The sequence below is a fragment of the Penicillium pulvis genome (genome assembly GCF_028828015.1).
Source record: "Penicillium pulvis strain IBT 33274 chromosome Unknown contig_12_segment0_segment0, whole genome shotgun sequence".
Lineage (NCBI taxonomy): Eukaryota > Fungi > Ascomycota > Eurotiomycetes > Eurotiales > Aspergillaceae > Penicillium > Penicillium pulvis.
This window is the reverse complement of record NW_026643072.1, coordinates 1,668,281-1,687,672: the sequence shown is the minus strand read 5'-3', so window position 1 is coordinate 1,687,672 and position 19,392 is coordinate 1,668,281. Positions and strand designations below refer to the sequence as shown.

The window sequence follows — 19,392 nt, the reverse complement described above, 5'->3', positions numbered from 1 at the left end:
GCGAGCAGCATCTCCTCAAAGTCAATGCAGATTCTTAGTGTGAACCCCTCATAGATTAATCTATTCATCGGCATGCACGTTCCGAGCTGGACAGTCAAAGGAGCGGTGAAGGTGTCCGGATAACCCTGATGCCACCGTGCAGAAAGGAAGCAAGGGGGTGTGCCGTCCCAATCCTCCGAGAAGTCACGACCACTGTTTCTCTATAATTGAAACTGTAATTAGTAATATAGTTATAATTATAAATCCGTCAAATGACATGCGTATGAAGCTTATTACTTAACCTGCTACATGTTGCATAGTTTATGTGCGGCTATCATGATTACGATGTCAACCCCATGAGCGAGACCGAACAAAAGCGGAGAAAGATAAACAATACAAGGAACTCAGACCCTTGTCCGCTTCAAAGGCGCGATTCATAATCTACGATCTCGATGCGATCGTGGCCGACAATGATTGACTGGGAAAAGATTGCGGGTTGCAATGGAAGAGTTTCGCACGAGCCGCATGGATGTTCCTTGGTTCGGGGTGAGTTGTTTCCAATCCTGCCCCTGTCGATTTGACTGCCAATACAAATGAGACTACAAATCCATGCATGGACCTCTCTCTCCCTCGTATCACCAATTACAATCTTATCAATGGTATATCCACGTGCGGGGTTTGGGTTTGTTAGAAGATTAGAACCAGTTCCCAGATCTCCAGGACGCAAGGAGGTCAAGGATAAGACGAAGAAAGGTAATGATGGACGTGCTGCATGTCATAGCGATCTAGACAAGGAGAGGGGCTCGACTCGGGTTCAAGAATTTAGTTACCTAGGCATTGACCCAGGAAATAGGCAGACCACGTACAATGTAGATGGTACTTGTCGATGGGACTTCAAAATGACTCACATGAGAACCATAGATGGGCCGCCACATGGACAGACCCGGACTTATACAAGAATATGAGATGCAGTGTGTTAGGTGTTAGTGCCCGTTCGTGGGATCCACCATCAGTGGCGATTTCTCGGTTCCCATGGATTTTATCCTGCAGCATGTCATCCCCCACCGACTTTTCCCGTGTACCAGGTACATAATCATGGTGGGAGGGAGAAAGAGGGGTTTTACTTTGAATTTGGATCTGAATTCTTCGATTTCAATTTCCCGTGGGAAATGTATTGTGAATCATATTTTCATTCTGTATACTCCGTAGAGGGGCATTCCCTTTTAAAAAAGTGGAGGCGATCATTGGGCCGCAATGACATGGGCGTTAGGCAGAGGAAAAGCAGAAGAAGAAAAGAAGAAAAAAAATTGTTCCATGAGTACGGAGTGAAGAGTATTGTAAAGTATTAAGTAAACAAGTCAATAGAATGAACCAGGGATTCCCTTCCAGCGGGTCCCGAGCTTAAGTGATTGTTTATGACTGTTTCTCATCCCCCCCCCCACTTTAGTCTTTTTTTCTTTTCTTGTTGGGTACCCGAGAGCCTCTTCGTGCAACATTTGCCTTTTCCATATGTTTATTTTTCCCTTTTATTCTTTCTCTTTCCTTTCTAAATACTTGAATCCCTTCCTCTCCCCCCCTTGATTTCTTTGGTTTTGGTTCCTTGGTTCCTCTTATCTTAATCTACCCGTTCCTTTACCCAAATCTCGCTGCCCATCGGACTCCACCATCCCCCACATCCGGTCAGGCTACTTCAAGAGCCCAACTGCAAGTCTGCAGATTCTGTCCAACCATCTCGGGTCCTTTGTCGGCAGACCCATAATACACACCCAACGACTCTTTTTCGCCTGACTACCCGATTACCCCTTCGATGGAGACGCTGCGATCTGGAAAGTACCACATCGCTTTGTCTGCTCGCTGACACCACTCGTTCGACCAGTCAAGCCCTGCCATCGCCATCTGCGATCGGCAGGTCCGCCTTCTGGTTCGAGAGACGTGAAAAAAAAGTACGGCCTTATTGTGTGGGTTGGGCAAATAACGTTGCTACGAAAAAAAAAAAAGTACCCTACCGATACAGTGGGAATACCTGAGACGTCACTCGCGGGGGAAAAAAGCCACCAAAAAAAAGAAACACACACACATACACCCAAACAAATATCGAAATAGGGACTGGGTATACACGTAGGACTGAGTCATCTCGTCCTTTTTTTCATCCCGGTGCGGTGGCTTGCTGTAAGTCCCTACCCAAGAGATCCCTTCCGGCCCCATTCTTCCCCCTCCCCCCGCCTGTGTGCGCTGGTGGGTAGCAAACCCAAGTCCAGAACGGGACCAACCTGTTTCTTACCTAGGGACCGTCCCTTCCCGCCTTCCGAGTCTGCAGCAAGTCATGCCAGGCAACCCTAGAGCAGCCACTGTCGAGGATTGGGACGAGAGAACGCACGAAATCGTACCCGACTCTCAACAAGTGGCTAATACTGGTGCAAAAGTTTCTTCCAGGTTGGATCACAGATTCCCGGAGCCACTGATCGACGGCGCGAGTGACTCAGGTTATTCTAGTCGCACCGCCGCCACCGTCAACAGCACCCAATCTGGGCCGTCGGGCGGGAAGAGCCCCCCTCCCGTTCTTAAGCAAGGCGCGCCCAAAACCGATCTCACCAGAAAATCCTCCCGACGAGACCGCAAGGACAAGGAACGTGCTGCCCGGCCGGACGAGACGATGCAAATGGGTGCCTATCCGGGCCCCGGCTACATTCAGCCTCGTGCGCCCCGGTCGCCGTCCAAGCCCCGCCGACGAGACTCATATCTTCGACAGCCAGACGTCTTCTACGAAGGGAATCACACTCAGTACCACCCCTCCACCCCCGTCGATTCACGACCCATGGAGTTCCCACCCCACCAACCCTACTACGGGAGGCCTCCCATGCCGGACTACCACATCCCACAACAGCCCGTCGGATATCCCATGGAGGAATACCATACTAGCCGCTCAGGACGCCCACATTCCGCTTATGGCCCAGTGTATCACTCAGATCGAGCCGTGGGTTGGCAAGTAGCACCGTCTCGAGGATATGCACCACCGCCGCAGCCGCAGCAGCAATATCATCACTATGAGCATGGCCCTCCAGTATCGTCCGCTTGGCACCAGGGATCCTACTCGTCATCACCACACTATGGCCCTCAAGGCAACTTTCCACAGGAATACTATTCCCAGGACTACCCGTACCAGCGTGAGCGATCCGAGTCTCGTGAGCCATCCCGGCGTCGTAACTCAATGTATGGAGTTCCACCTCCGCCACCGACCGAACCTGAGGTCTTTCCGGATTTCGAGGAAGATGTAGAGCAATACTACGCTCGTCAGCCACGCGACAAACCACGTGGTCGTGGAACAATCCAACCAAGTGTGGATTATTTCGACGAGGATGCGGTGAAGATGCCACCGCCACCTCCACCTCCACCTGGCTCAAGAAGCAGAAACGCGCCACAAATTCACCAAGCCAAGCGGCCTGAAGCTCGGAAATCTCACACTGCTGCCGCTGCCGTTCCCTCTCAACGTCGTTCCTCCAAAGCACTGGACATGGGCGATGTGAGAGATGCTCTGCCTGAACTCGACTACCCCACCCGCCGGGTGTCGAGGGAGGTTGCTCTACCGGAACGCAGCCAGAGCCAAAGCCTGCGCAGCAGCAGACGATCCAATTCGTACCATGACAACCCCCGGGGTGCTCGCATAGCAGTGGCGAGCAGCGGGAGAAGACGTCCGGAGTCCGTGTACTACGACGTCGATGAACGCGCTGAGAGCCCCGCCATGGAAGATCGTGTTGGAGCAGCCGAAAGATACCAGGCTGTCACTGCCGGCCGTTCCACCGCACAATTGCCCCTGTCCCAGGAGACGCTTATGTCCAAGGTAGGAAACGGCCTCGGTAGTGACAACGGCAGCCAAAAGAGCCGATCAAACAGCAGTCGTGGCAGTGCCACCAAGACTGAAAAAGAAGCTCAGAACATGACCCTTAACATGAACGGAATGACTATCGCATTTGCTGAGGAAAGCCTCGCTGGCAAGTCCATCAGCATTCGCACGGGAGACCAAGGAGCCATGCAGTTTAATATTACTGATGGCACCACCCGTCGACCAAAGGCATACGTTCAGGGGTCCTCCTACTCTGATAATACGCATACGGGCGGCTCCACCCGCCGAGTTCTGGAAGATGGACGACGTGCTCGCGACCGAAACGACGATCGACGATCGGAGAGATCTGTTCACCAGTCTACTGGCCACCGGTCCAACCGGTCCTACTCTCGCCGATACCAGATCTAAGTCTCGTTGCATAGCATGTTGTCCACTAGTACAGCTCTCTTTTCCGTATTCATTTTATTCATGGTTGGATGGTTCTGATTCTTTCTTCTTCTTTTCTTGGTTGGCCTGCAGCGATAGCTGACAGGATTTTCTCTTCTGTCTGTCAAAAGTTTGGATATGGATATTTGGTTACATTTCTTCTGGGTGGATCTTGTTGGGATTTTCACAAAAAAATCATGGTGTTCTAGCAATGTGTTCAGGCTTACGGGCAGCTTATTCTTGCAAGCTTCAGGTTTTATTACCACCTCGGCCTCGAACTGGGAGGACTCTCTGGTTTTTTATTATGTTTGCAATTGCTATCTCTTGCGTTGTTGGAAGAGTGCGTCGGGCGAGGAAAGAAAAAGTTGTTCTTTTCTGATTGGGATACTTTCTGATTGGAAAAGTTTTGGTTTTCTTTTTTTGCTGACTGACTCCCCCGTTACGGTGTGATATGATTGTACGATTCTGATGACCTGCGATGACAAGTTCGATGTCTTTGCCCTTTCTGGTTTTGGTTTTGGTTTGATCATGATGAGCCCCTATTTCTCTTTCTAGCGTCTTATGTACATCTCATCATGTCATGTTCATGTGTTATGATTTCTTTTTGTGGGCCTTGTCTCTTTCTCCGGTTGGTTTTGAGCGTGAGCTTGTGTTGGAGAGAGATGATACCCCTACCTTGTTTACTTGTCATGTCTCAACATCAGGTCATCTTCTATTTCGTTTGGCCATTCTAGGATTTACTTCATTGGTTCAAGTAATTTTCGTATTATAGTGCATGAGGATAATGATGTCGGTTGCCGTATGTAGAGGTGCCGTTAGGACTTACGCTGCGGATATGGGCATGTTTCACGACTTGCCGTGCCTGCGTCTGTATGTTAATTTTAATCGTATTTGTGGCGGCCTTCGGAGATGGAGGCAGCTCCCCGGGCTGGCCTGGTCTAGAACTTGTCCATGCATAGTCTTGGTTTCTGTGAGGTGTCGCTTTGGGTCGAGGTTAGGTCGGAGCTGTTACCCCATATTTGCTAATACTGCATCTTCCACCGTAAGCCTAGAGTTACAACTATCATAGAGAAGCTTGAAAACCTTGTTGACTGATAAGGGTAAATGCAGCTTCCAAGGTTCTTTGCAATCTAGTACCGGGTCGATACGCATCCTTTTCGAAAGACTGCAAAGTATGCATATTTCCCAGTCAAAGAAGCTAGTGCAACATTAAGGGCAGTTATATCAAACATTGAATTTGACCCGCATCAAGCGGACGCAGCCATAACTCTGCGGGGTAACGGATGATGATGCTCCATATCTGATCCCGCCGGTCTAAAAGCCTCCGTCCCGAACGGCTCTTCGATCCCCGTACAAGTTCACAATTCCAGATCTGAGAATAGGAATATTTAAGATGGGGAGCTCCCAGAATCAACCTTATATATAATACAAGCAAAAATGCCGTTTACAAAAATCCAAGTCCTAAACCCCCTCGTCGAACTCGACGGCGACGAACTAACCCGCGTAATCTGGCAAGACATCAAAACCCGCTTCATCCACCCATACCTCACCCTCGACCTAAAATACTACGACCTAGGCCTCCCAAACCGCGACGCCACAGAAAACGCAGTCGTCCACGAAGCAGGCCAAGCAATAAAAAAGTACTCCGTCGGAGTGAAATGCGCAACAATAAGCGTAGATCCAACCCGCGTTCAAGAATACAACCTAAAAGCCGCCTGGCCATCTCCCAATATCGCACTGAGGGCCGTCATAGGCGGGACCATCTTCCGGGAACCAGTGATAATCCCGAGCATTCCACGCTACGTGCAAGGATGGAAGAAACCCATTATCATTGGTCGACATGCGTTTGGGGATCATACCCGTGCGAAAGAAAGGCTTATGCATGGACCCGGTAAACTTGAGATGGTTTTTACGCCGAAAGGTGGGATGCCTGAGACTGTTGAGGTGGCTGATTTCGATGATGATGGAGGTGTGGGACTTACGATGTATAACACGAGAACGTCGATTACGGATTTCGCGCATTCGTGTTTTCGGTATGCGTTGTCGAAAAGGTTGCCGCTATTTTTAAGCACGAAGAACACTGTGCTCAAGACGTATGATGGGTTGTTTGTGGAGATTTTTGAGGATTTGTATGAGGGGTATCGGGCGAGTTTTGAGGAGGCGGGGATCACTTATGAGCATCGACTTATTGATGATATGGTGGCTTATATGATTAAGAGTGAAGGGGGGATGGTCATGGCGCTGAAAAGTATGTTTTCATCCGGTCTAACACCTTCAAATCTAGTACAAAGTTACTAACGACGATTTCTAAGACTACGACGGTGATATCCAATCCGATATCGTAGCACAGGGCTTCGGTTCACTCGGTCTCATGACATCTATTCTCGTCTCGCCCGATGGGCGAACCTTTTTCACTGAAGCGGCGCATGGAACTGTGACACGCCATTATCGAGAGCATCTCAAAGGGAAGGAGACGTCAACAAACCCTGTTGCGTCGATTTTTGCCTGGACGAGAGCTTTGATGAAGCGTGGGGAGCTGGATGGGACGCCAGAGGTTATCGCATTTGCAGAGAAGTTGGAGAAGGCTTGTATTGATGCTATTGAGGTTGATGGGATTATGACTAAGGATTTGGCTTATGCTTGTGGACGAAAAGATGGGTGGGTTGTTACGAGGGTTTATATGGAGGCTGTTGAGAAAAGGTTGAAGGGTTTGTTGTAGTAGATATTCAGAGCCATTGTCGCTGTCAACATTGTTTCGCCATCTTAGGTGCAGGTGAAGCTGTTGATCGACTCTTATGTGTGTATAAATCGTGGCAAAGCCCCGCGGTGGTGGAGTCCCGTCCTTTAGCAGGCTGATGTGGAGACGACCGAGGCATTCTATTCAGATTTCAGATGAGGCTATGCAGACTGGAAAAGGAAGATCTCATTTCTTATTGAAATTCCAGAAAAAGCACACCCAGGTCTGGAATCAAATTATTGAGAAACATGCCTGGTTCTATGTTTTTAGGTTGAAGATGCATAGAAGAAACTTTGACATGGTTAAAGTGGAAGCCACACTCGATATGCATTTTTTAGTACGGCCCGTGTGGGTCACCATCGCTCCCAAGCCATCCCCACTCATTGAGATTTAGCGGCATGAACGCTGATCAAAGAGAAAATTACAGCAAAAAACCAAAGGAATCAAATTTTATGCTCAGATAAAATCTGGCTTTAAAATGTAATAATAATGTTTCTAGACATCGTAAAGTAGTCACATGTTACACTGTTTTGCCTGAGATGTGATGTCAGTGCGTTGTCGGGCCAACCAGACGGTAAACACAACCCCAGCCTCCTCCAACCTCCTCAATTCCAGACTCGCCACAAGAGCGCAGTTGGATATTTCTGCCTTGTATTTTCCCTTCTACCATTTCCCATCCTGCTGACGCCTATTAGGTTGACCGAATTCCACATTCTTTTGTCTACATTCCTTCAACTACGTTCTCTGGTTTTGATCTGGTTAAACGATTAAGGTGTGTTCAACTCTTACTCTCAAGAATGTGTCAGATCTAACATTCCATAGAGTCTTGTCTTGAGCGGAGTGCTCTCGACCACTCAACTTCGCCATGGCTCCAGTTCCAGTTGAAGATCCCGGCATGTCGATGGAGCTGCCGGACATTCCTGGAGTTTCACTAGAAGACCGCGATAACGAAGACACCAAGCTCTCCCTGGAGGCTCGCATGATCGAAGAGAACATTGCCGAAATATCACCCTCCATCAGCCTCAACAACCTCGTTTCTCGATCCGATTCTACTTCCACCTCCACTTCCACCGTCAAGTATGGCCAAGGCACGATCGACCCCCACAGCATCAAAATGCAGGGTCTCATGGCTCTATTCGCCATTATCGGCGCAGCATTTGTGCTAGGTGGCATTTGGTTCTTCTTCTGGGCCAAGAACGGTGGCTTCCACTGGCGCAAGACGGACTGGGATGACTACAAGTCTACCGTCCTGCGTCGTAAAGGCCCAGACGGCCGCACCCTCAGTAACGCGACCAAGAGTACAAAGCTCGGTGGCGGCAGTATTGTGGACAAAGACTACACCGACGATGGATACACCTACACCGACGAGACATACACGCAAACCGCCTCGACAATCATGACAACAGACGAGAAGCCGAGACGCAAACGCAACTTCAAGGAGAAGATACTCCGCCGTAACCGCGATGACCACTGGGAAGGCGCAGGAGACGCAGACGTCCGCGCATACCGTGAGGAGAAGCCAGCACAGATCGGCGGCATGAACCGCGAGGCAGATGGCACTTACCACGGTAGTGACTATGACTCTTCCGCACCGCCTACACACTACAACCGCAGCGAGATGAGCGAAGTCCGTGACTACGCTTATGAAAAGCCCCGTCGATCTAAGACTAAGCAGAAGAAGCGTAATCCTTCTGGTTTCTCGTTCACTGCTGGCAGTGAAGATGTGATTAGCCAAACTACCGAGGAACAACCATTGCGTGATCCGGCTAGTCGCCGGGACCGGGACCGAGATCATGAGCGTGAGGCCCGTCGGGAGAACCGTCGTCGCGAAAAACGCAGTGCAGCCGCTTCTTCCGTGCCTTCTGTTCCATCTGCTCCTTCGTCGCGTACTAGCAGCCCGCGTAAGAAGAAGGAGGCTCGCAATATGCCTGGTCACTTCACCGAGCCGCTGGATTTCTCGTCTTCTGGCACTCGCTCTGAGTACCAATATTCCAATGTTGATACTGAAGACTCGGGTACTAAGAGTTATCACCACCCGATTGCTGGCTTGAGCAAAGGATACCGACGTGATGATCGCCGTGAAGGTCGACGAAGCCGTCGCCGTGATAGTTTGAGCGACAGTGATGGTGATGAGACCCGTTACTCATGATTGACCAATGCTTTTCTTTTCTTTCGCGGGCACTACGAACTGTTATTTGATTTTTGATTTGAACGACGGTATGGAAATGGATTATCTTTAAGCGTCACAATTTGTTGGATAATGAACATGGGAGACTGGGACTGTACATAACGAACATACACGGACATGGGTTCGTCTTCAACTTACTGCCTTTTGAGGTGATATCTACAAACATTATTATGCACCCTGGTAGCATTAGGCTTCAGGCTCAATTACATTATTTGACTTGAAACACCTGACTAGCCGTCTCGACCTTTTTCAAGCCTATTAACGTAGTGCAAAGGATCAGGGCTCTTGGAACGACCTCGCCTTAGCGGCCAATAGAAGGCTTAGTTAGCGCGAAGCTCATGACTAGGAGCTCCGATTAGTCTCTACGTATTGAGGCCCACCCAGACTTAACCTTCTTCGGCGATGGGCCTTCAAAACAAGATCCACTGCTTTTACCTGATCTTTGCTAGTTACTTTCGGATTCTCAAATGAATTTATGGACTTCTGGGATCTAGGATCCAGCAACTAAAAGCCCCGATTCGCTCGTGAACATCCATGACGTCCCGCCTTCGTTAGCGTCATTTTTTCTTGCGTGGCCCATTTCACTTCCGTATTGGGATCACAGGTAGCTATAACGTCCGATTGCGTTTTACGCGATAACCCTGAGGTCCACCAATAGGGTTCTGCGACAGGATCATAGTGAGAGACCCACTGAAAGACAGCAGTATTACACTAGTGAAGATTGAATGTTGCCTGCTGGATTTGTGAATCTTTCCGGCGTAAAACTTCCAGCATATTCACCACTTCAACTCTGACTCCTTTGGCCTTCAGACTTCGCTGTGAAAATCAGCAATATACAAGTTTTGTATCTTCAACACGGATATTGCGCTTAACATGATGGATCAAACCAACCACCCCTATTTGTTCTGCCTGGTCATGGGTGCACCCGCAGTCTGGTCCGCGCGGAAATTCCGTTCGGGTTTCAGTCAAGGACAAGAGATTGTATACTTGACTGGCGTAGCGATGTATACTACATCGTTATGCGCTTTTTTACTGAAGTTCCTATGGCAAAGTACAGTTATTCCAGCCTCTATGAATTTAGCTACTGATTAGATGATAGCACGGACAAGCTCGATAAAGGAACTCCTAAGCATCATCTTCTCTGAGGTGCAAGGTTTTTATTGCAGCTTCGATGGAATAACCAAAGTCCTCGTTTGGCTTGCGACGGTCTGCTATGCCCTGGCGCTGTGCATGTACGTCGGGAACTCTCTATACAAAGGTATTTACTTCATCTTTCTTCTTCGGCCCTATACCAGCTAATGCTTCGGTCGCTGATACTATACTAGTTCAAAAGTACCTGAAGGGTAAGGCTAGCTAGTTAGTGCGAGAACGAGACATTCATAAATTAATCCTGACGGTAAAGATCATGATTGACGAAAAACGTCCCTGGTATATTTGTGTTTGAAGGAATGAAGAGGAGCGACGCAGCTCGCTTACAGATTCAAGTATAGGAGATAATCTAACAAATGATGACAATGACTTGGATGCATTCGATCAAAATCCATTCTCAATATTGAAAACACAACAACCCCGAAGATAGGAATGAAAGTATCGGCATAACAACATTTATAATATTAGTGACTTGGACAATCTGTCCGACTCAAAGCCTGTTTAAAACGACCAAAATGTTATTTCATGACCTTCTCTGAACACTCAGGGCTTCAGCATAATCACGCGCATCTTCACCTTGAACCACCGATCTCTCATATGAGTTGATGTCATCCGACATCATCCACTCAGCGAGAACCTCATGCTTCGATGAGCCAGGATACTTGAACCAGTACTCGTAGCCGCCACCCTTCTTCCCCCGGCGCTGGTAATCAAGTCCAGCCAACTGTATGGGCCGATACTTGGTCTTCTGAACCCGGTAGCCGACAACAGGATGAACCTCTTCAAAAGTCTCACCGAGCTTGGTCCCATTCTTATCGATGGCATAACGGCCCGGTGTTCGTGGCCGAGATCCATTGATATAGTACTTAAGGCCAAAGCTGTCTGGTAGATCACCCAAACCCCAGGTATAGGTGCGGTGCTTCAGGTAGGCTGGCCCATCTCCTGCCGAGAAAGGATGAAGGATCGAAGAAGCGATAGACTGGCCGCTTCGCAAAGCCCACTGCGTCCAGGACTCTCTTTTCTGTCTGTCAATTTTGGCCTCGTAAGCATCGAGAATGTCATTTATTTCAACAAGTCGCTTGTGGCGAGCCCTCTGATCCTCCTCCAAGGCTTGGGGGTTGAGAGAGACAAATTCTTTGATCTGATCTAGCATCCAGGAGAAGGCGACATCCGACATCTCTTCCATGTTGCCCTGGTTTTTCAGTGTCAGGTCGGATCCACCGCCGACGTTGATGTGGACGCCCGGGAACCAGACTTGCAGCAGCTTGGTGCGATCTTTCAAGCTATCCATCAGCTTCAGCAACTCCCGTTCGGCTTCATTCTTTTGCTTGATCGCGCTTTGGATCTCCTTAAGAGGAGGACGGTAGGTAGTCAAAACATTGCCCCACTTGGCCTTCGCAGTATCGGCCTTCTTTTCTTGTTCCCTAATTTGCCGCTCGGTCGCTTTCGTGACGGGCGGAATGTAGAAGAGAGTTGGTGTAAATGCGGCACGGTGCTCATCGAGAGCAAGTGCTTGAAATGCGTTTTTGATGTCTATGGTTTGTTAATTGCATGCTTCAGAGCCAAGAACAGAAGTCTTACTAGGAGAAAGTCCAACGTTATGCCACTCAGGCTTGTCAGTTCGGCTAAGCCACTGCGGCACCTCTTGCCCAAACAGCTCGGGGAATCCAAGCGCACCAACAGTCTCAAACACACCAACTACCTCAACCGATCTCGACTCATCAGGAGCCCACCGACCGCGCCCGGGATACTCCCAAGAAATACTGTCATTAGCTTCCATCCGCTCCAGCGGCTGAGGATCAGCTGGTTTCCCGTTATGATAATCGAAATAAGCATCACTGCCATAAAACCGATCGCCAGTAACAGCCGGATGGCTCAATTTGTAAAGCTTCCACACTTCGGGGAAATGCTGCAGGTCCGCGCGGGAGCAGATACCCAGATCAGAGATTAAGCCAGCAATTGCACGCGCAGTGTATGCACCTCGCGAGAAGCCAAAACACATGATCTGGTCGCCTGGGCTCCAGTTCAGCACACAGAAGTTGTAAGCCTCGATGACATTTCCTTCGAGGTCCTTTCCAGCTGGGACTTTGCCTGCTGAGTTCGTTCCAACACCGGAATCGTACCAGACGACTTGTTGCCAGGGGCGCTTGTCATTCTTGTCGATGCCCACTGGGTCGATCGCGCGGCAGAGTCGGGTTATATTGGATGGGATGCTTTCTTCGCCTGAGACGGCGGATTGTCCACTTCCATCGCAGCAGATGATGATCCGCTTGCGAGCTAGACCTGGTATCTTGGGAATGGCAGTATCCCCATCTTGCAAGAGGCTGTCATCCATTCTTTCAGGTATTATTAAAATTGTGTAGGAATTATGGTGGAGGTTCGGAAGGTTAAAGGGAAGTAAACACTGTTTGTTTTGGGGGAAACTGCGAGTTATTTATGGTACAAGATTAGCGACAGTTTGGCCTGGCTCAGCTGAACTTCATCGCACTCGGTTACTATTGTTCTAGTCGCGTCGCTAGAAATGACCGATTTCCCCGTCGGGAATCATAGCCACTTTCAGGGGCTGAGTTAGAGACACGCACTCCCTTTTAGTTTGGAACCATTGAGAAAGGTATCAGGGGTATTCGTCTTTAATCCATCAAAAAATCAATAATTCATCAGGTCACTCAAAATAAAGAATAGCGAAAATTATAGTAGAATGATGTGAAGAATGTAGGTGGGGCCTGGATGCCTCGGGCAAATCCGTGTGGCGCCGCGTGGGAAGACCACGGGATGGTATGTGTAGATACTAGTCTATCATTCGTCAGTGGGCATTATGATCGGGTCCTCGTAAGTACGTTCCTCTTAGCCACTATACAGCGGCTGAAGTACAGTGGCTGAAGAGTGAGCTGCACCCCTTCTAGTCAATCTTTTTTTTCGTTTGACTTCCCCTTAGCGTCTTGTCGACAGGGTAGAAGATCCGTTTTCCTGAAACTCTTCACTGCCTAGATCATCAAAATACCCGCTTTGAGTCGCTCCATATCCTCTAGCTACTATCATGGCCTCGAACTCAACCTGTGAGGCAGTCCTTTCTTGTGGTGATAGCGCTCTCTCAATAACAGGAAGCCTTATCGGGATACTAACATTCGCTTACGCCCTCATCATCACGGTACTATATCGGATGCGAGCTCTAGGAAATGCCGATCAGGATATTCAGCATTTCGGCAGACAAATGGAAAGAGAACTTCGGTCCTTCAAATCCTCAATCAAGTGGATGCAAAGTCTGTACGAAGCCGACGATAAGCCCCTAGGGGTGTGGGATGCTCCCAGTATCTTAATTCATGAAGCCGAGATAATATATGAAGAATCCGAGAAATTATTTCGGCCCACTATGGATGGAAATTATCCAAAGTGGAGACTTTTTCCTTGAAAAGGGTCGTTTTTTATCTCGAAAGACGGAGATCCAGAAATATCTGGATGACATTCTTCAGATCAGATCGAATCTGGAGGCAAAATCCCAAGAGTTAGTAAGCAGGTAGGTGATTCAACCTTGCATACTTGATATAATCCAAGCTCACAATTATACGATTGCAAGGATTATGCTGGGTAAAGTGCAAAGACAGTATGAGGCATTCGATACTCATCTTGCGATTATGGAGCACCAAAAGGCGATGCTTCGACGAGTCATGAATTCTCTGCACTTAGATGCTATGGAGGAGCCTCTAGAAGAAGGCTTGGTTCCAAATGGAATCTCTAACAGGCTGGAAATGGTTGATATGAATATGGAAATGCGCCCTCCAACACAATGGGATCCACCGGGCCCGCAAAACGGTGACCCAAGAAGTTGCTTTGGGGCTTCTTGGTTGAACTAGATTGTTTTCAAACATAGTAAAATTGTAATCAGCTGTTGATTCTGCCCCAATTTTTATAGTTGCGCCCACCTGGGCAATATATTGGCAACATATTTGGGGTTGGGCTCTCCGACAGACGTCTTCTATTGATACACTCTTACATTTTCTTACGTCTCTACCTTTCTACTTATCTTTGCGCCTATCTATGGATGTACCAACTTTCATACCTATATGATATATTAGGAGCATATTGGGAAGGTGCAATCATGGGTACAATTAACAACTCTCATTAGACATAGCTAGTCAAGATTACTGACTTGATATAGTGGCAAAAGACATATCGACTCTGCTCTGTTGATATGGATTTCGGAGGGTATTATCCAATGCATAATTTCACCAAAAGTCAGAAGAGAATCCATCCGATGGGATAGGCTCATCGCGCGGAATAACAGGAATAACAGGCGCAACCAGTAAAGAACGTTTCCAAAGCCCTCTCAAGGTCCCTAGGGAGACAACAATCCAGAGGACGATGACGATGACGGAAAATACCTAATAGATCGTAAATCAGTCGACATTCACTCTGTTGGCAATGTAGTTGCAACTTACCGTTCCCAAGACACGAAAGAACAATGAAGACATTCCAAGCCCAAGCTCAATTGTGCTTGCAGCAAAAACGCCCAACGGAAATGTAAATCCCCACCAGCCCATGTTGAACGGGAAGGGCCAGCTATGGTAAATGGAAGCAAGTGCAAAAGCAAACCACGTCAAACCGAAGCTCCAAATAATTAATCCGATTAGCATACAGAACATGAATGCAACTTCCCCGGCTATAGCTATAGCTGGTTCGGAATCAGCTAGTAAAGATCGCGCTACTTTGCCCATGTACATGATACTATAATGTTTCCGTTAGTGCTGAATCTAGTCAAGTGACAGCTTGAACGTACCTGTAAGAGCCAAAGCCTAGCGGACTGAGTGGTAGAAAACAGCTGACAATGACTTCACGAGATGGAAGTTTATGAACAGCCAGTCTCTGGTAATAGATGATGAGAATGATTCCAGATAATGGCATTGCCATCCCCCATAGCACAAAGCTTGCTACAAGTGTAGCCTGGGCTCTTCCATGTGATGGAAGTACTCCTGCAACTTCGGCTCCAACGCCAGAGGCGATGACAGTAGATGCTATGGGAAGCAGCTGTACGGCCGTGACCATCTTTAGTGAGTCCAAGTGGGACTTTGACATTCTGATCTGGTGATTAGTAAATACCATTGAAACGAGGCAACGAACAACGTACAGCTGAAATGAGAGCGAAGTTGTTATAATGACCGCAAAAATGGCATCGATTATCCAGCACACCCATGCAAGTGTACTCGCCCATTCACCCCAAAGAGGGACACATATGAATACCCAAAGTTCGATTAGTATGACAAAAGCGATGGGTATAGTACCCAAGAACGGGGCAATCGCAGGATCTGTCAAGGTAGCCCGCCAAAGCGTTGGCTCAAGGGCATAGCGCAAAATGGTGATAGAAGAGATGATGCAGAAAAGGATCGCGTCAAGTATAAAGAGGATTATAGATAGATAATGGAGCCATCTGGCTTTAAATGGGATGAAATAAAAGAGGACAGCAACGATGCCTGTCCCCATGCAGGCTGTAAACCACCTGTACAAGGGTCAGATTCATCAAGACCTGCCGAAGCTACATAGGAATGTTCGAACATACGAAGGACTGAAGCCAATGATAATCTCTCTCCATTTTGATCGCCGCTTATCGGGAATGGTCGATGCCACCTCATATGGGATTCCTGGGTTGTCGTATGCCGACACTGTTCGTTCGACGAAGCTTTCCTCCGCGTCCAGGCCGACCTCTGTCATTTGGCTTGACTTTCCCAAGGATGTAGTATTATGTCAAACGGATGGACGTCGAAAGCTAAAATTTTTATCTCTGACTCCACTGGCACGTTTTTCGCCATGATTCAGGAAATTCCACCCGATAAGGTGTGGATATTGAGATCTGGATTTTTTCGCTTGATTGGGGTAGATCCGAGTTTTGAATGGATCTCTATACAGACCCAAATTGAATGAAGAGCCAATCAGCAGGTCTGTATTGGGGCAAGCCATTATTTTCCATGGTTCGAGGCTCGGAGACTACCGGTTACGACGGTAAGCCCGGTTAAATGGGAATCCACACTTGGGCATCATGATCTATCTCTCTACTTTAAATGACAAGACAATATGCTTGAAAAATTCTCTAGATAGCTTAAACTTGTTTGGCTTGTCTTCAAGATCTACATATTGGCGAATCTGATTTTCATAGATGCGGGCGATAACAAACGCCCATTCTCCTCTATACCCAGATGTTATTTTTTTTTAGCTGTTACTTTCGATTTATATTTTGGTCTGTTGTGGCCTGTATTTTGAATCAAATAGAATGTTTAGGCATGCTCCAAGGTCCTGGCACGCTAATTTGGGGTTAGTAATGAAAATTCTCCGTTTTGACCGGGTTAGCCTTTATAACCGGGTGGAGTCACCGACCTTCGACCGATCTTTGACCGAATAGTAGGTGGGGTCTGCGTGAATCTCGCATAGAGAACTTTAATCCTCTTGTGATCTAATCCCGCTTTCATTGGACTTCCATTAGGCTTTCTTTTGTTGGTTTTTAGCATTTAGCCGAATGAGTGACTCAGTTGCAAATCCTAAGCTTGACGCTCCCGTGACGATCACATGACCTTCATGTACTTGACAAACATTTGAAGGTCACATGATCCTCGATGGCTTCCATTGCATGAGAGCGTCTCCCCTCCTCTCTTCTCCTCTCTACCTTAGATCACGGTCTCTCTCGCGTTTTCCATCAAGATGCCGAGATCTGGTAATATGTCATGTACTTCCGTCCTCTCTTTACCCAATTGCGCATGACGTCGCTGCCTTATTTGTTCATGGCCAGCCAAGACACTCACGACCGCTGACAATATCTCTCACTATGCTTGCAGCTTTGAACATAGCCTAGCCGGATGTCGATTCGCTGATGTGATTGAATCAATATATTGCTGATTAAAGTCATTTACACGTCGCGACCCAATCAACGTATATCACATCTCACATTAAAATGCAACATACCTACGCCTCTGATTGGCCCGAATCACGTCATTTGTTATCGTCGTGTGCAGTGGCATTTCCAATATGGTCAGCTCGTCACGCAAGGGTAAAAACACAACACCCAGTCAAAATGGCGTGCCAGACAAAACATCCGGTGATTTCCAAGCAGTGTTACGGCTTTGTTGACCACTTTTAAAAACCTACCATTCTCCCATAGAGTCCCACATTCTTCACAGATCTCGAGAATAATTAGCGCTGAAGACAAATGCCATACCAAAGCCGTGAGCCCGCGAACAAGCGACTTAACCATGTCCAATAGTGAAAGGCAGCCATTATTAGAACCCGGTCAACATGATCCACTCATCTCCCCGGTTATACCCGTTTTCCCAGACAGTCTTCCAGGTACGACCTATGATAAGAACATCAGCTGGACCAGTGCCTACATCTTGGTGGTTTCAAGGGTGATCGGGAGCGGCATCTTCGCCACTCCTGGATCGATCGTGAAATCCGCCGGTAGTGTAGGCTTGACACTCCTAGTGTGGCTGGTTGGAACTATCCTATCAGCATGTGGCTTGTCAGTGTCAATGGAATATGGATGTATGCTGCCCCGATCAGGAGGAGATAAAGTATACCTGGAGTATGCTTATCGCCGGCCGAAATTTCTCGCGTCGACTGTGGTCGCGGTACATGCAGTAGTCTTGGGCTTTACGGCGAGCAACTGCATTGTTTTCGCCAAGTATACGCTATTTGCCTTGAGTATCGAGCCGACTGATCTCCAATACAAGGCTTTAGCGATTGGACTTTTGACTGCCATTACAATAATTCATGGCTTCTTTTTCAAGACCGGGATTATCATCCAGAATGCGCTTGGGTGGGTTAAGATATTCTTGATTGGCGCCATGTCTTTAACAGGGGTTTGGGTGTTGCTCTTGCAATTTCTCGGTGGTGATATCAATACTTCGCCTGGGGCTAGGCGACTCAGTGGTGTCTCGTGGGACACGTTATGGGAGGGTTCAAATTGGAGCTGGAACTTACTATCGACGGCGCTGTTTAAGGTCATTTACTCTTATGCCGGACTAAGCAACATCAACAATGTGCTTAATGAGGTGCAAGACCCTGTTAGGACGCTCAAAACAGTGTGCCCTTCAGCTTTGCTTACGGCTGGTGGCCTCTATTTGCTGGCCAACCTGTCTTATCTTCTGGTCGTTCCGTTAGAGGAAATCAAGAACAGTGGAGAACTAGTCGGGGCACTCTTGTTTGAGCGGCTGTTCGGTAACATCGGAAGCACACTCTTCCCGCTTGCGATCGCAATCTCAGCCGCAGGAAATGTTATGGTAGTAACATTTGCTTTGGTAAGTGATACCCAGATCATAATCCGCACATTTCTTAACAGAAACACAGGCGCGAGTCAATCAAGAGATTGCCCGACAAGGTTTCTTACCGTGGCAGAAGCTGCTATCCTCTTCGCGCCCCTTTGGCACTCCACTCGGTGGCCTAATCGTGCACTATGTGCCATCTCTACTAGTCATTGCGCTACCACCACAACAAGACGTCTACAACTTCATCCTTGATGTGGAAGGGTATCCCGGTAATATCATGGCGCTCGCCGTTACCATTGGACTATTGATACTACGATACAAAGAGCCAAGTCTCCCACGACCATTCAAGGCATGGCTTCCGGCTGTTTGGGTACGAGTTGTAGTCTGTATTATACTATTAGTGGCACCTTTTATTCCACCTCCAGGCCATCAAGGAGACGTCCACTTCTTCTATGCGACATACGCTATTGTCGGCATCAGCATGTGAGCATCCCTACCCATATGCTATTTTCCATACTGATATCTACAGAATCATTTTTGCTGTTCTTTATTGGTATGTCTGGACGGTGATTTTGCCTCGGAGGGGAGGTTATACATTAGAAGAGACTGTGGAGACACTGGATGACGGGACAACGATTAATAGGCTAGTTCGCTCGTTTCCCTCGCTTTCAAGAAATTAAGGAAAAATTCGCATTTTGATGCAGGTATAGAAGCATAGAAAGCAATGCAGCCAAACGACTTCTCACGTACAATTTCTCCGCAAGTAAGATCCAGTTAGATAAAGAATATAGTTTCAACCGCTGTGGAACATACGCCAGCCACTCATCTG

At 47.9% G+C, this 19,392-nt stretch overlaps 6 protein-coding genes across 6 annotated transcripts; 4 read left to right on the top strand and 2 right to left on the bottom strand.

Annotated features, from left to right (window-relative positions):
* Window positions 1–2,302: 2,302 nt before the first annotated feature.
* On the top strand, window positions 2,303–4,228 carry N7503_001831 (uncharacterized protein; the record flags this gene model as incomplete). Its single annotated transcript, XM_057061378.1, has 1 exon — window positions 2,303–4,228. The coding sequence occupies one exon, from the start codon at window positions 2,303–2,305 to the stop codon at window positions 4,226–4,228; it is 1,926 nt and encodes a 641-aa protein (XP_056925340.1).
* A 1,455-nt stretch (window positions 4,229–5,683) lies between these two features.
* N7503_001830 (uncharacterized protein) lies at window positions 5,684–6,965 on the top strand (the record flags this gene model as incomplete). The annotated part of the gene is made up of 2 exons (XM_057061377.1): window positions 5,684–6,494; window positions 6,559–6,965. 2 exons carry the CDS (start codon window positions 5,684–5,686, stop codon window positions 6,963–6,965), a joined length of 1,218 nt encoding a protein of 405 aa, XP_056925339.1.
* An 883-nt stretch (window positions 6,966–7,848) lies between these two features.
* Window positions 7,849–9,132, top strand: N7503_001829 (uncharacterized protein; the record flags this gene model as incomplete). Its single annotated transcript, XM_057061376.1, has 1 exon — window positions 7,849–9,132. One exon carries the CDS (start codon window positions 7,849–7,851, stop codon window positions 9,130–9,132), a length of 1,284 nt encoding a protein of 427 aa, XP_056925338.1.
* A 1,711-nt stretch (window positions 9,133–10,843) lies between these two features.
* On the bottom strand, window positions 10,844–12,655 carry N7503_001828 (T6SS phospholipase effector Tle1-like catalytic domain-containing protein; the record flags this gene model as incomplete). Its single annotated transcript, XM_057061375.1, has 2 exons — window positions 10,844–11,853; window positions 11,902–12,655. The coding sequence occupies 2 exons, from the start codon at window positions 12,653–12,655 to the stop codon at window positions 10,844–10,846; spliced, it is 1,764 nt and encodes a 587-aa protein (XP_056925337.1).
* A 1,888-nt stretch (window positions 12,656–14,543) lies between these two features.
* N7503_001827 (TDT family transporter) lies at window positions 14,544–16,023 on the bottom strand (the record flags this gene model as incomplete). The annotated part of the gene is made up of 5 exons (XM_057061374.1): window positions 14,544–14,699; window positions 14,757–15,042; window positions 15,095–15,391; window positions 15,443–15,811; window positions 15,872–16,023. 5 exons carry the CDS (start codon window positions 16,021–16,023, stop codon window positions 14,544–14,546), a joined length of 1,260 nt encoding a protein of 419 aa, XP_056925336.1.
* Window positions 16,024–17,552: 1,529 nt separating this feature from the next.
* Window positions 17,553–19,243, top strand: N7503_001826 (putative methionine permease; the record flags this gene model as incomplete). Its single annotated transcript, XM_057061373.1, has 3 exons — window positions 17,553–18,596; window positions 18,646–19,046; window positions 19,093–19,243. The coding sequence occupies 3 exons, from the start codon at window positions 17,553–17,555 to the stop codon at window positions 19,241–19,243; spliced, it is 1,596 nt and encodes a 531-aa protein (XP_056925335.1).
* Between the last annotated feature and the right edge of the window lie 149 nt (window positions 19,244–19,392).